Source organism: Rhineura floridana, chromosome 10 (genome assembly GCF_030035675.1).
Source record: "Rhineura floridana isolate rRhiFlo1 chromosome 10, rRhiFlo1.hap2, whole genome shotgun sequence".
NCBI lineage: Eukaryota > Metazoa > Chordata > Lepidosauria > Squamata > Rhineuridae > Rhineura > Rhineura floridana.
Window position 1 is genome coordinate 79,693,865 of NC_084489.1, and position 15,300 is coordinate 79,709,164.

Consider the following 15,300-nt stretch of genomic DNA (forward strand, 5'->3'; position numbering starts at 1 on the left):
CAACCTCAAGGACGGTTCCACATAGACCACATTACAGTTATCCAGCCTGGAGGTTACTAGTGCATGGACAACAGTTGTCAGGCTTACCAGTGCATGGACAACAGTTGTCAGGCTAACCAAGTCCGGAAACAGCCACAGCTGTCTTACCAGCTTAAGCTGGTAGAAGGCACTCCTGACCACTGTGGTCACCTGGGCCTCTAATGACAAAGATGGATCCAGGAGCATCCCCAGATTATGAACCTGCTCTTTTACAGGGTGTATGACCCCATCGAAAGCAGGCAGTTGACCAATTATCCAGACTCAGGAACCACCTACCCACAGTGCCTCCATCTTGCTAGGATGCAGAGTCAGTTTATTGGCACTCATCCAGCTCACCACAGAATCCAGCTACTGGCCCAGGGCTTTCAACGGTGTCTCCTGATTCAGATGTTACAGAGAAATAGAGCTGGATATCATCAACATACTGCTGACACCTCCTAATGACAGCTCCCATATTTTCTCATGATGTTTCCCGACGTCTTCATTGAGAACAAGATGGTACCCTGAGGCACCCCACAGCACAACTCACAGTGAGCTGAAAGACAATCACCCAATGCTAGTCTCTGAAACTGACCCTGGAGATAGGATCAGAACCAGTGTAAAACGCAGTGCCTCTGAAACCCATCTCACCGCGTCAGCTCAGAAGGATACCATGGTCAACAGTATCAAAAGTCGCTGAGAGATCAAGTAAGAATAACAGAATCACACTCCCTCTGTCCTTCTCCCAATAAAGGTCATCCATTAGGGCGACCAAGGCTAATTCAGTCCCATAACCAGTCCTGAACCCAGATTGGAATGAGTCAAGATAATCTGTTTCATCCAAGAGTACTTGCAATTGCTGTACCACAACCATCTCAATCACCTTCACTGAAAAGAGTTTTTTTTGTGATAGGGTGATAGTTGTCACAAACCAGTGGGTCCATGGTGGGCTTTTTCAGAAGCAGTTGGATCCCCGCCTCTTTCATGGCAGATGGGACTCCATCCTGCAAAGATGCATTGATCACACCCTGGATCCACTGGGTCATACCCCCTTGGGAAGTTTTAGTAAGCCCAGAAGGACAAGGGTCATTGCTGGCTGCATTTTCACAAGCACCTTATCCACATCATCAGGCCACATCAACTAAAGCTGATCCCAAGAATTTGCAGCAGACGTTGCACTGGACACCTCATTGGGGACTATAGTAAATGTGGATGGGTCGTCAAGATTGCTATGGAGGTGAGCATCTTTACCCTCAAGTGCCTTGCAAACAATACACTTCAGTTTGAGTTGTATTGTGTATAGCCAATGGCCATTACAATATGAACACAAATTTATGTTGTAATGCAAGCAATTCACAGTGCGCTTTGGAAAGATCTAAAACTCCATTTCCAGGCGGAGATGTTAATAGACCCTGGACAATATGACAAAGCACCACTGTACAGCTACTTGAGGATGCAATGGAGGCAGAGAAGTGAGCCTTCTTTGCTCCCCTCACTGCCACACAGTAAGCATGGTTAGGTTGTTTCATTGAATTAAAAACAAATAGTAAAAAGGAGAACTTTAAGGTGTAAGAGCAACTATACTGACCCATGCTACTGAAATGTTCATCCCTTGGATGATATGCTGTAGGTAGTAGTATAGGAAACTATAGTAGAACTTGTGTGGTACAAAAAGCCATGGATTCCTAGAGTCTGCTGGATTTGAGCCTTTATGTAACACCTGACAACCAGCGCTCAGGGTTGAGGGATGTGGTATTTAAAACAAAACAAAACAGGATTCTGGAATTCAGTATAACCTTTTCAAGCAGATGGGCGTTGTGACAACAACCTTTTTGTCTTTAACACAAAGCCTTAAAATCTCATGACAAAACCCATATAATTATGAAAGAAATTAAAGATGAAACACATAAATTCCCATATTAAAAAATATAATTTTGCTTTTTCCCTCTTGAACATGTGCTGAAAACAGATTCTTAGGTTTTGAGTGAGTAATGATAAATTTAACTATTGCTGTTGGCTTACACTCCAGTAGCTGGCTTACAACAAAAGTAGCTGATTTTGTCTGAAAAAAATAGTTGGATCATGGTCCAGGTTTATTGTGAAATAAGTGATTTCCATGTCCTTGAATCTTAGGAGCTGACAAGAGAAGCCAAGAACTAAATCTGTTCCTGTTCATATTTACAAGTGTAATGAGAAATTGATGGAGCAAGTGAGAGAGAAGGTTCTGATATTTCAATGTTACCATTTTGCTTCTTATCCATACTCTTGTAGCCCCCCCACATCTCTCTTGCAGTCGTTAAAACTGTCTAAAAAAAAATTTTTTTTTTAAAAAAGCACTTGCCCATCCTTTTTAAAGACAAACAAATTTTATTGTTTTCTCCCTTGTAGGTAAAGAAAGCTTTCTTTGCCTTGGTGGCAAATGGTGTTCGAGCGGCTCCTCTGTGGGAGAGTAAAAAACAAAGCTTTGTAGGTAAGATAATGTTTATCAGTATCGAATGTGGAGGGGGGGCTGTAATTGATCTCTACAATACAATGGAATTGGATACAATGTGGTTTTTTTCTGTCTACCTTGCTTACATTTTCTGTTTCTTACTCAAGAAATAAGGCTTAGATCTGGTTCAGACATAACAGGAAACCTTGGTTCCTGCCATGTGAACAAGTCCTGGACTTGCACACTCACCCCTCTCCTGTTCTCCGCTTTCATACCTATGAGGAGGAAACAAGGAAGCTTATTCACATAGTGGGAAACCATGGTTTCCTGTTATGTCTAAAGTGGACCTCAATCACAGGATAGATGACAGAGAGGGACTTTAACATATACTGTTTGGGATGTGTGTGTGAGAGAGAGAGTTGTATATTTTTTGGTTTTGACATTCTGAAACACTGGAAATTTAGGCTGCTTCATGGATTCTAAAAGCAGGGCTGGAAAAATATTTCAAAATCCAGTGAACCAACATAGCTCTTTTAGGAGCCAAACATAGAGAGCTGAAAAGTGTTTTGGATTCTTAGGTGCGAACAGCAATATTTCAGGTGCTTTGGAATTATCTTCAGCTTTTCTGAAGAGAGAGAAGCAATTTCCATTATAGGCAAAGTCCTATTGGCTTTATCTCTAAAGTCACATTTGATTTTTTTTCTGCACACCTTTCTAAGCCTCACTTCCATGATAAATATGCCAAATCTAATCTCTAGCAACATGCCACTAGCACTGACTGCATTATAAGGGAACAGTGTGGCTTGGCTCTGTCCAGTATTTTTAAAGATAGGGGGCCTCTAGGCCTCTGCTGCTTGAAAAATATTTCTGATTTAAAAAGCTCTTATATACATACCCATGGACTAGTAATAAAATTCATGCCCTGGGCTTGTAACGTACTGCTTTCATGCATAAAAGATGTGAAATTACATACCTAAGAAAAGGATACAGACATGATTTATTTAAAATAAATGCTCCTCCACTGTACTGTGACCTCTTCCCTGCAGCCTTAGGGACTATCCAGTTGGAATGCCAAACCACAGCTTTACAGTATTAGAACAGACCTCAGACTTGCATGCTCTTACCCCTTGTGTGCCAAGCTTTGAATTTGTCCAATCTCTGTTTGTCACTTTGTCTGAACCTGGTGAACTGTGGTTTATGAGAGATAGCCAATGTGGTGCCCAACAAATATTCCCTGTTGGAATAGTGGCAGCAGGGGATCACAGCAAAATTATAAGCCAGGGTCATCAACCTTTTTGGGCCAATGGGCACATTCAGAATTTTGGGAGAGTGCCATTTCCACCAGTCACAAAATAGCTGCTGTGGGGTAAGCAGGGTGATATAACACAAAATGGCTGCCGTGGCACATAGCATACTGGCTGCCACATCTAAAAGAGAAGAAAAGAGAGAGAGGACCACAAAACGATGTGGGCATGCCCTCCCATCAGCTTCCCATCAATGGGAGGAAAGGCATCTGCAATAGCTACTGTCACACTCACTCATAGAGAAAGGCTGGTTGCACCTCTCGATGGGAGGGTGGGCATCCAGTTCTGGTATGTAATGAAATTGGGCGTATTTAAGGGGGCATTAATTTAGTAGAGGCTAAGCTAGTGCAAATGGGAAATGAGCAGGAAGAGGAAACACTCTCATGCATTGTGGATTTTGGAGACGACATTTCCTGAGACCTATTGCAGGCACCATAAGAGGTCCTGGTGGGCACCCTGGTGTCCATGGGTGCTGTGTTAGCAACTCCTGGTGTAAACTAAGTGTTTGTTTGTTATTCCTGTTTTAAAGCAGCTAGTAATCGCAATAAGTGCTAGTAAGCGCAGTGGAGCCAATGAAGTTTCCTTCCACCTGGATTTCTTGCATATAAAATGGCTAATGTGTTCAGTATGTTCTAGTTGCAGTAGTACTTTCATTTTGTTAGAAACCTGGCCTGCTCTACTGTCTGATTGATTAACCAGAAGATTTCACAATGCTATTACAGCAGGTTTAATGCTACAGGTTTGTTCAGCCTACCTGTGTATATCTCAGTAAAGCTTGTCAAACTCTTCATTTTCTGGATCCGGTCTGCTTTATTCAGCTAGTTCAGTTAATACTCACATCATTCCTGACCATAGGCTATGCTGGCTGAGACTGATGGGAGCTGTAGTATAACATCTGGAGGGCATCACGTTGGCTACCCCAGTTTATATCAAACCAGAGAAATATTGGCATATGAGGGAAGGAGAGAGTATGCAAACCACAGTTAGGGGCTATTCAGATAAGTTATTTTGCTGGCGTTGCATAGCAAAATGTATCCCAGCTGTTTTAGGGATGTGATTTGCCATGCCCATTTATTATGTGGGAATTATGTTTCTGCAGCTCTTGAAGTTTTTATAAGGAATGGGTAGTGTTTCCAGGGCTACCCTGGGATCTTTTAGTACCTTTTATCAATCAGGTATGCAATATTTAATCTATTTTAAAGTTATAACAATAAGTTAGTTAAAAACCTATTCGTTAGCTGTGTCTAAATAAGATCTAAACCTTAATTTTGGCATTTTTTATCTTGTTACAGGAATGCTAACTATTACAGATTTCATTAATATATTGCATAGATACTATAAGTCTCCAATGGTAGGTACTACTTCATAAGTGCAATTATAAGTGAAACAGCATTCCTACTAATTTAGGAATCAATACTTCTAACAATGTATTTAATGGTTAAATTGGATGGGTAGATGAAATAATGCTGCCTTTTGTGGAGGAAGAATGCTTTTGCTGTTAGATTCTGAAGTGGCACGTGGGAAGTTAAGATTTCCAGGTTTTCTGTAGACTTTCAGGTAAAAGTGGTAAGTTCACTAGGTTTCTTTATTTTGTATAATTAGTTACTGTGCCTATCTTTGGGGTGAGAAAAAAAAGTGATGGTGAGAAGAAGAATCACTGTTCCTGTCTTCATATTAAACTTCATCCTTGAGATAATTGCATTTCTGTGATGCTTTGTGCCTCACTTGTTATTTTTCATCCAGGGAGTTGTGTGGGGCGGCTATATGCCAAAAATATTAAAAAGCAGGAATAACATGGATGTAACAGAAAGTATGTGGGGAAAATATGCATAATGAAAAAGAGCCAGTGTATAGTACATAAAATAAGGATGGGCTGCAGAGGCATGGGTTGAAAGGCTGACTTAGGCTGCAATCCAATACACACCTGATAGTAAGTCCCATTGAACCCAGTGGAGCTTACCCCTGAGTAGACATGTATTGGATTGCAGCCTTAGTGGTGAAATTAACTAGTTGGCCTGGGGCAAATCGCTGTCTCTCAGACACTAGGATTATTATAAAGATAAAATGAGCCAACTCATCCAAAGCTCCGTAGAGTAAGGTTAGGATACAAATATACAGCTGTGTAGACATGCTATTGGGATCGACTATATCAGCTACATAGTATTTATGATTCAGCATGATAGCTTTATTTGAAAGTGCCAACTATTCCAGTTTGAAACTTCTGTTTTACATTCAGTGTTCAAATACACATATTCAAGCTCCTAGCATATTGTTAGAACCAAATAAATTTAATAATAGTACAAAAAAATTAGATGCATTTTAAAGAGAACTTTCTCTGTTATTTCTTTCAGGAAATAATCAAAGTGTTGGGGTGGGAATGACTGGCATTTGGTAGTTAAATCTGATCTGCCATTTGTATTTCCCAGAGTTCCTTATGGATCTTGTTGGAATCGAGACAGTGACATTTTTTAATGAAAGCTAACCCTAAATGCAACAATACAGCGACTAGTACGTAGGGACAAAGAGAACTATTACAATAGTTACTGTATAGAAATAGAAGAGGACAACAAAAAGGGTAGAACAAGAGCCCTGTTCCAAAAGATTAGAGAAATGAAAGGGAAATTTAAACCAAAAGTAGGGATGTTGAATAATCAACAGGGGAACACACTGACTGACCGAGATGAAATAAAAGGAAAGTGGAAGCAATACACTTGAAGAACTCTATAAAAGAGATGCCAGGATGACAGATTCATTCACGGAGGAACCATATGATGAAGAACCAGAAATTTTAGAATGCGAGGTGAAAGCTGCTCTTAAAATACTTGGAAGAAACAAATCATCAGGAACAGATGGCATACCAATAGAGTTGCTACAAGCTACTGAGACTGAATCAGTCCAAATTTTGACTAAAATCTGTCAAGAAATATGGAAAACTAAACAGTGGCCCACAGACTGGAAGCGTTCCATACACATCCCAATTCCAAAGAAAGGGGATCCCAGGGAATGCAGTAATTATCGAACTATTGCCTTAATATCCCATGCAAGTAAAGTAATGCTCAAGATTCTACAACAAAGGCCATATATGGAGCGAGAAATGCCAGACGTCCAAGCTGGATTTAGAAAGGGAAGAGGTACCAGAGATCATATCACAACATACGTTGGATAATGGAACGGAGCAAGGAATTTCAGAAGAAAATCACCCTGTGCTTTATAGATTACAGCAAAGCCTTTGACTGTGTAGATCATGAAAAACTATGGAATGATTTAAAAGAAATGGGGTGCCACAGCATCTGATTGTCCTGATGCGCAACCTATACTCTGGACAAGAGGCTACTGTAAGGACAGAATATGGAGAAACCAATTGGTTCCCAATTGGAAAAGGTGTGAGACGAGTGTATTTTATCACCCTATTTATTTAATCTGTACGCAGAACATATCATACGGAAAGCAGGATTGGATTAAGATGAAGGAGGTGTGAAACTTGGAGGGAGAAATATCAATAATTTAAGATATGCAGATGATACCATACTACTAGCAGAAACCAGTAATGATTTGAAACGAATGCTGATGAAAGTTAAAGAGGAAAGCACAAAAGCAGGACTACAGCTGAACGTCAAAAAGACTAAAGTAATGACAACAGAAGATTTATGTAACTTTAAAGTTGACAATGAGGACATTGAACTTGTCAAGGATTATCAATGCCTTGGCACAATCATTAACCAAAATGGAGACAATAGTCAAGAAATCAGAAGAAGGCTAGGACTGGGTAGGGTAGCTGTGAGAGAACTAGAAAAGGTCCTCAAATGTAAAGATGTATCACTGAACACTAAAGTCAGGATCATTCAGACCATGGTATTTCCCATCTGTATGGATGGATGTGAAAGTTGGACAGTGAAAAAAGTGGATAAGAGAAAAATCAACTCATTTGAAATGTGGTGTTGAAGAAGAGCTTTACGGATACCATGGACTGCAAAAAAGACAAATAATTGGGTGTTAGAACAAATTAAACCAGAATTATCACTAGAAGCTAAAATGATGAAACTGAGGTTATCATACTTTGGACACATAATGAGAAGACATGATTCATTAGAAAAGATAATAATGCTTGGAAATACAGAAGGAAGTAGAAAAAGAGGAAGGCTAAACAAGAGATGGATTGATTCCATAAAGGAAGCCACAGACCTGAACTTATAAGATCTGAACAGGGTGGTTCATGACAGGTGCTCTTGGAGGTCACTGATTCATAGGGTCGCCATAAGTCGTAGTCGACTTGGAGGCACATAACAACAACAACAACATATTTCTTTCACCTGGGAGTTTATAATCTGGTCCTAAAGATGGACATAGTTGGAATGGTACAGAGACAAGTGGAGCAAATGTTTCCTTTTACATAGCCTGTCAGGCATAATCTCATGTATATAGGCTAAAAACTGGCTGTGCCTGAGCTGTTATGAAGTCATAGAATGTTTGCAAATATCCCCACTGCAGAGGTGAAAAACTGCATGTGTGTGTTGTGTGCCTTCAAGTCAATTGCAACTTACAGCGACCCTATGAATTGGTGACCTCCAATAGCATTATAAGCAACTGAATATTGACCAACTACTATACCTCCTGTGAGAAAAGTAAAAAAGTCATTTGCATGAGGATGATGGATGACATTCCTGTTTTAGGGATGATGCCTCCTTGTGGAAGTAACAGGCAGGGTCCACTAAAGTCAGTTTATTGGTATGCCATCTGTTCCTGGTGATTTGTTTCTTCCAAGTATTTTAAGAGCAGCTTTCACCTCATATTCTAAAATTTCTGGTTCTTCATCATACGGTTCCTCCGTGAATGAATCTGTCATCATATCCATTCTACCATGACCAAAACCATCATGATGGTGATTCATTGAATGTAGCTAATAAGAGTTTCTACTTCTTCAACAATGCTGGTTTCTCACTTGTAGCATTGCTTTGACTCCAAAGTAAATTCCATTTACTCCTGTTTTTGTTCAGTACTCTATATGTACGTCTAGAGCATGGAGAGTCTACCTAGTGCCCTCCAGATTTTGTGGACTTCATCAGCCCCAGCCAGCATCTCCAGTAGTCTGGGATGCAGGAGTAATAATTTACAATATCTGGAGGACACGTAAGTTGGTCTAGGGAATCTATGCTGATAATAATCATCCACTTGATTAGCGAAGTCAGCAATTCATTTGAAGCTAACGTTTCCCATTCTTTTAAAATAACAACAATATAGAATTAATGATATTTGAATAGTTGAAAAGGCTACTTTGTAAAATATCTATTAACGCTGGTGGGTTTTTAAATTAGTAGTAGCAGGAGAAACAATAGTTTTTTTATTTTTGCGTGAGTGACTATCACCCATTTAATTCACAGAAAATGAATAGCTTTGCTCTGTTGGCTACTGAAACCATAAATTCACTAAATACTGAATGGAATTAATCATGGTGTAAATAAGATTAATTGACGCAATTCAAACAAACAAACCACTCTGTAGAATGGTTTGGAAGATCGGGAATATGCTACATGCTTGTGTGCTCCCCTTTTTTGCATACTCCTCCACTCCAGGTTTTCTGTAATCTGAATTGGGTAAATGGTGATAAGAGGAAACCAGAAAATGTACAGAGGAGGGCATCAGCAATGAAGAAGGGAGAGCACATGAGCCCATGGCATGTTCTTCATCCTCCAAACCATGAATGGGCCATTATTTTTGATAGCATCTAGATGCTCCCTCCCACTTTATTTATTGTCCCCTTCCCTTCCTTGTGTTAAGTGCTACACATGTACAAGCACAAACCATGTTTGTTTATAATCCCAGGCTGCAAAACCACATCAAACATTACTACAGCTAATTTACAAGGGATCCCTAGTTTGCATTGTTGAAATGAATGCCAAGAATGGGGGGGGGGAAGAGGAGCATCTGGAGAGGGAAGGGAAGGGAAGGGACCACTGTTCATGAGCTTGGCTTCTGATGTATAAAGCCAAAATTTTTAATTCTGTAATGCACCCTGTGAACTTCAAATAGTGGAGTGTTCGTTTTTATAAGGCAATAAAATCCAGCTGTATTACTGCTGTAAGGGTTCCATACATTCCAGAAGCTTAGAAATGTTTTCCATATTTGCTGATGTGTATGGATTCAGGGTTTTATTTAACTCCATCATGAGGAAAGTTGGAGTACTGTAACTAGAGTTTCTGTTTTGCATTAGAGGGCCAAACACCCATGCCAAGGGATTTGTGTACAAAGTTCAAGTTCTTTCCATTGCTACAAACATTCCTGTCATTACTCAGATCATTACGGTTGCAGTAATGTCAACAAGTCAAACTATATATACCAAAATTGGTACTTGGTTTTTAAGGGTACTGCAAAGATTCCCTTTAAAGAAAATTACTTATTGCTTCAACTAGGAAATTGAAATATGCCTCTTGCATGATTTGGAGCTAGGTCTATAATATTAAGTATTAAATAGCTCTATTAAACACCAGCTTCTGAAGTGTTGAAACATGGTGGCATAGCGTCATCAGATGGCAAAATTGTACGGTATCCTCATACCTCTGCTAACTTTCTGTGGGAATGTCAGGGAAATCCACTGAACCCATAGATACTGCATTCCTGATTCTCGAGTGCTTTGCCCCTCCTATTATCCCTGGTTCTCCAGTAATAATGTCATGCCAGTGTGCTGATGGGACATTGGATCTGTATAAATAAGCTTGTGTGAAATGAGAGTGCAGATATCTGATTTTGAAGGCTTCACGGTTCACGGGGGCCTTTGCTACACAAGTGTGCAACTTCATATGATGGTGTGCCAGTAGAACTGTTTGAAGAATGAGCTGCTTATCTTTGTCATGCAGACATAACGCTACTAGGCATGTGCCAACGATCTCCTTCCATTTCCCCTTCCCTGGTTAGTATTAACTGTGGTGCAGCATTTTGTCTGCAATAGCATCAACCGTAGTTAACTTTGAAACTAAATGCAGACAAAATGTTGCACAGTGGATAACACTAATCATGGGAAGGGTAAAAGGAAGTTTCATGTATTTTATGAATCATGTATTTCATTTGTACCAGACTAGGATGAAAGATAACTGCTGACAAGTCAAAAGTTGTAGTTTCTAATATCTTTTTTAAAAAGTCTTGTAAAGCATGCATAGTTATTTATTTATTATTTGATTTATATCCTGCCCTTCCTCCCAGCAGGAGCCCAGGGCGGCAAGCAAAAGCACTAAAAACTTTAAAACATCATAAAAACAAACAAACAGATGAATAAATATCCTTTGTTAGCAGTATATTCTACACCTGGTTATTTCTTTCTACCACTGTTTAGCCATGTGCTCTGATTAGTTTAATCAGTGTAGGAAAAAATGGAAATTTTACTTACCGTGAATTTCTATTTGTAGGTAGGGCTGGAGGACATTTCTGATTAGGGATGGCTCCTCCTCCTGGTCGTGACAGGCAGGGTTTAGAAACTTCTTAGTCTCCTTTCTTGGGGGAGGAGTCATCCCACTCTCCAGACCGAGCTGACAGAGCAAGAACTCCTCGACCCCATCAGCTCCAACCATGCAGACATTTATTAAACAGACACCTGTACAAAGTAGTAACTAGGAAAAGGTAATAACCAGAGACAAAACAGACAACTGGAGAAAAACTTCCCACAAAATGAGATACACGCAGTACTAGACATCGTGTGAAAATGTAAGATGCTAGCAGAATGCTTCAAGCCCCCAAACCCTCGCTCCAGAAGGCCATAGCAGAGGAAGGAGAGGTGGGTGGAATGTCCTCCAGCCCTATCTACAAATAGAAATTTACGGTAAGTAAAATTTCTATTTTTGCTAGATAGGGCTGGAGGACATTCCTGATTAGGGATATAACATAGCAGTATCCACATTTAGCCCCTTCTGGAATGCCTTGCTACCAAACACAGCATCGGCTAGGGAATACAAATCTGTTTTATCATATCTGATGAGGGTGTGTGGAGAGGCCCACGTGTCCCCCAGCAGATGTCCATGATTGGGAAACCGCCCTTGCATGATGCAGAGGCAGCCGCCCCTCTAACAGAATGTGCCCTCAAACAGAATGTGCTGCAGGGTCCTTACCCAATGCCTCTTAGGCCTGAGCTATGGCTGCCCTGAACCAGAGAGAGATGGAAGAGGTAAACACCTTCTTTCTCTTAAGAGTTCCCCAGGAAAGATACAAATGATGATTCGGGATGTCTAAACTCCAGTATGTAGCACCCCCAACGTCCAGAGAGCATAGGCTATGGGGTGGTATACAAATGCAATAAATAAATAAAGAAATAATGTCCAACAGGTGCCACCTACGCACCTGAATGTAGGAAGGAGATGGTCAGAAAAGACGGTAAGTCCATCTCCTGAGACCTATAAAAAACTGATGTGGTGGCCACCACAGTACTGTCATATAAGACAAGGGGTTCAGAAGGCAGGTGGCCATAGGGTCTAAGACTGAGCCTGCTAGTGCCAACAACATCCAGTTTAGGTTCCAGGTTGAAAATCTGTGAACCGTCCGTGGAGAAACAAGAACCACCCTTTAAGGAAACGCTTAGAGCAAGCAGTTTGAAGACAACAGGGAACCCCCAGACTAGAGGACATACTACTGAGGGAAGCTGCCTGGCACCTGAGGATGGCTGCACTGAACCCTTGGTCCAAACCTGAGTGTAAAAAACCCAGGAAGGCCTGAACAGTTCAGGACAATGGATCCACCCAGATTTTTGAGCACCAGCTCAAAAATACCCTCCAGGTGGGAGAGAACCCCTATTGATTGACTGTTTATGTGAGGCCGATAATATATCCAGGATTTTCCCCGAAAAAAAATTGTCCCTCGACCCGATCCGCTCAGCCACCAAGCTGTCCATCGTACACTCCATTAATTGGAGAGCAACAACTACCACTGTAGCTCCCTCTAAGGCATGTCTGGAATGAACATCCTAATTCTCCCCTTTTCTGGAGTGGGATCTTGGAACGGAAGAAGCTACTGAAAGGACTGGGGAACGAGCGTCACCCATCAGATTATAGCCCGACACCCCCCTCCGATTAAGTCAGAAAGAGCATGCCCAAAGAACACTTGTAAAGGTCATTATTTATATGTCAGAATGGTTTGACCTTATACCAAACTCTGAGGCAAAAGCTTCTGCAGCTAGATGCAGCTTCTCACACTTGTGTGTGGTGGCAGATACTGGCAATGTCACGTAGAACTGTGCAGCGCCAACCATCCCCATAATCAAACTGTGATTAAAGGGACATAAAAGAGTAGAGGGATAGGGGCTGCTTTTCCTCTTGATTAGACAATATAGAGGTAAGCATCTTCTGCTCCCTGATTCTATTAAAACAATCCTTGGACAGGGATTATCTGTGAAAGAGAGGAATACAGAAATTTATGTTACATTTAACACATAAAAGGAAGTGGACTGCCTCCAAGCCGGTTCCCACTTATAGCGACCCCATTTTATTTTATTTTGCTGCCACCATCAGATCACCATCAGATCATCCCTTTGCCGCCCAGCGGAGCTTTTTAGGGTGGTACGAGGGCTTTTACATTCTGGCCCTCATGATACCAAGGAAACATCGGAAGCCCGCTGCAACGAATTTGCGTAGCACTTCCAGGATAAGATTGCATGCATCCGTCGGGACTTAGACTCTGATGTTATGACAGTTTCCATTGAAGTGTCCAGAACACGGTCTTGTCCTTCATTGTTGGATGAATTTCAGTTGGTGCAGCTCGAGGAAGTGGACAAGGTGCTTGGAATGGTACGGGCAACCACGTCTGCTCTGGACCCTTGCCCATCTTGGCTGGTGAAGGCCGGCAGGGCTGTGACCACCGGCTGGGCCAAAGAGGTGATAAACGCCTCCTTGAGAGAGGGAGTAGTCCCTGGCAGTCTCAAGGAGGCAGTAGAAAGACCACTTTTAAAGAAACCTTCTTTGGACCCAGATGTTTTGAACAACTATAGACCGGTGGCTAATGTCCCTTTTTTGGGCAAGGTCTTGGAGCGGGTGGTCGCCGGCCAGCTCCAGGTGCTTTTGGATGAAACCGATTATCTGGATCCATTTCAATCCGGTTTTAGGTCTGGTTTTGGCACTGAAACAGCCTTGGTCACCCTGTATGATGACCTTTGTCGGGAGAGGGACAGGGGGAGTGTGACTCTGTTGATTCTCCTTGATCTCTCAGCGGCGTTTGATACCATCGACCATGGTATCCTTCTGGGGAGGCTCGCGGAGTTGGGAGCACTGCTTGGCAGTGGCTCTGCTCCTACTTGGCGGATCGTCGCCAGAAGGTAGTGCTTGGGGAACATTGCTCGACACCCTGGACTCTCCATTGTGGAGTCCCTCAGGGGTCGGTTCTGTCCCCCATGCTTTTCAACATCTACATGCAGCCTCTGGGTGCGGTCATCAGGAGTTTTGGAGTGCGTTGTCATCAGTATGCTGATGACACGCAGCTCTACTTATCCTTTTCACCTTCTTCAGGTGAGGCTGTTGATGTGCTGAACCGTTGCTTGACCGCGATAATGGACTGGATGAGAGCTAATAAACTGAAACTCAATCCAGACAAGACCGAGACACTGTTGGTGAGCCCTTTACCTGCCCAAATGGTGGATGTTCATCCTGTTCTAGATGGGGTTACACTCCCCTTGAAGGAACAGGTTCGTAGTTTGGGGGTCCTTTTTGACCCTTCCTTGTCGCTTGAGGCTCAAGTGGCCTCGGTGGCACGGAATGCGTTTTACCATCTTCGCCTAGTAGCCCAACTACGCCCCTATCTGGACAGTGACGATCTCGCCTCAGTTGTTCACGCTCTAGTAACTTCTAGATTGGACTACTGTAATGCGCTCTACGTAGGGTTGCCCTTGAAGACTGTTCGGAAACTTCAGCTAGTGCAAAATGCGGCAGCCAGGTTGTTGACGAGGACCTATCGGTCTGCGCGTATAACACCTGTCCTGGCCCGCTTGCACTGGCTACCCATCTGTTTCCGAGCTAGATTCAAGGTGCTGTTTTTGACCTATAAAGCCTTATACGGTGTGGGACCGCGATACCTTGTGGAACGCCTCTCCCGCTATGAACCTACCCGTTCACTTCGTTCAGTATCTAAGGCCCTCCTCCGGGTACCAACTCATCAGGAAGCCCGGAGGACTGTTGTTAGATCTAGGGCCTTTTCTGTGGTGGGCCCCGAACTCTGGAACAGCTTACCTGAGGAGATACGCCTGGCGCCTACGGTACTTTCTTTTAGGCGCCAGGTTAAGACCTGGCTATACTCCCAGGCATTTTAATGTTTTTACGTTTAATTTTGTTAGTTAATTTGCTGCTATGTGTTATTGATTTTATTATATTATTGTATTTTAATCCAGTTTTGTACACCGCCCAGAGAGCTACTAGCTATGGGCGGTCTAGAAATGAAACGAAAGAGATAAAATAAATAAATAAATAAATGAAACCTTTGGTTGAGTTCATAGGGTTTCTGTGGTAAGTGCTACTCAGAGGTGGCCCACCACTGCCCTCCGAGGCTGAGAGGCAGCGACTGGCCCAAGGTCACCCCATGATCCCC

General features: G+C 42.1%; 1 protein-coding gene across 8 annotated transcripts in view; it reads left to right on the forward strand.

Moving 5' to 3' along the window:
• The window catches only part of PRKAG2 (protein kinase AMP-activated non-catalytic subunit gamma 2), a 343,500-nt gene that overhangs the window by 306,247 nt on the left and 21,953 nt on the right, over positions 1–15,300 (forward strand). For all 8 annotated transcript variants that reach the window (XR_009758152.1, XM_061586927.1, XM_061586930.1 and 5 more), the window contains 2 exons: positions 2,407–2,488; positions 5,046–5,104. Coding sequence is in view for 7 of the 8 variants with exons in the window: in XM_061586927.1 (XP_061442911.1) it covers positions 2,407–2,488; positions 5,046–5,104 (141 nt within the window). In the remaining variant the exon portion in view is untranslated. The remainder of the gene's footprint in view (positions 1–2,406; positions 2,489–5,045; positions 5,105–15,300) is intronic.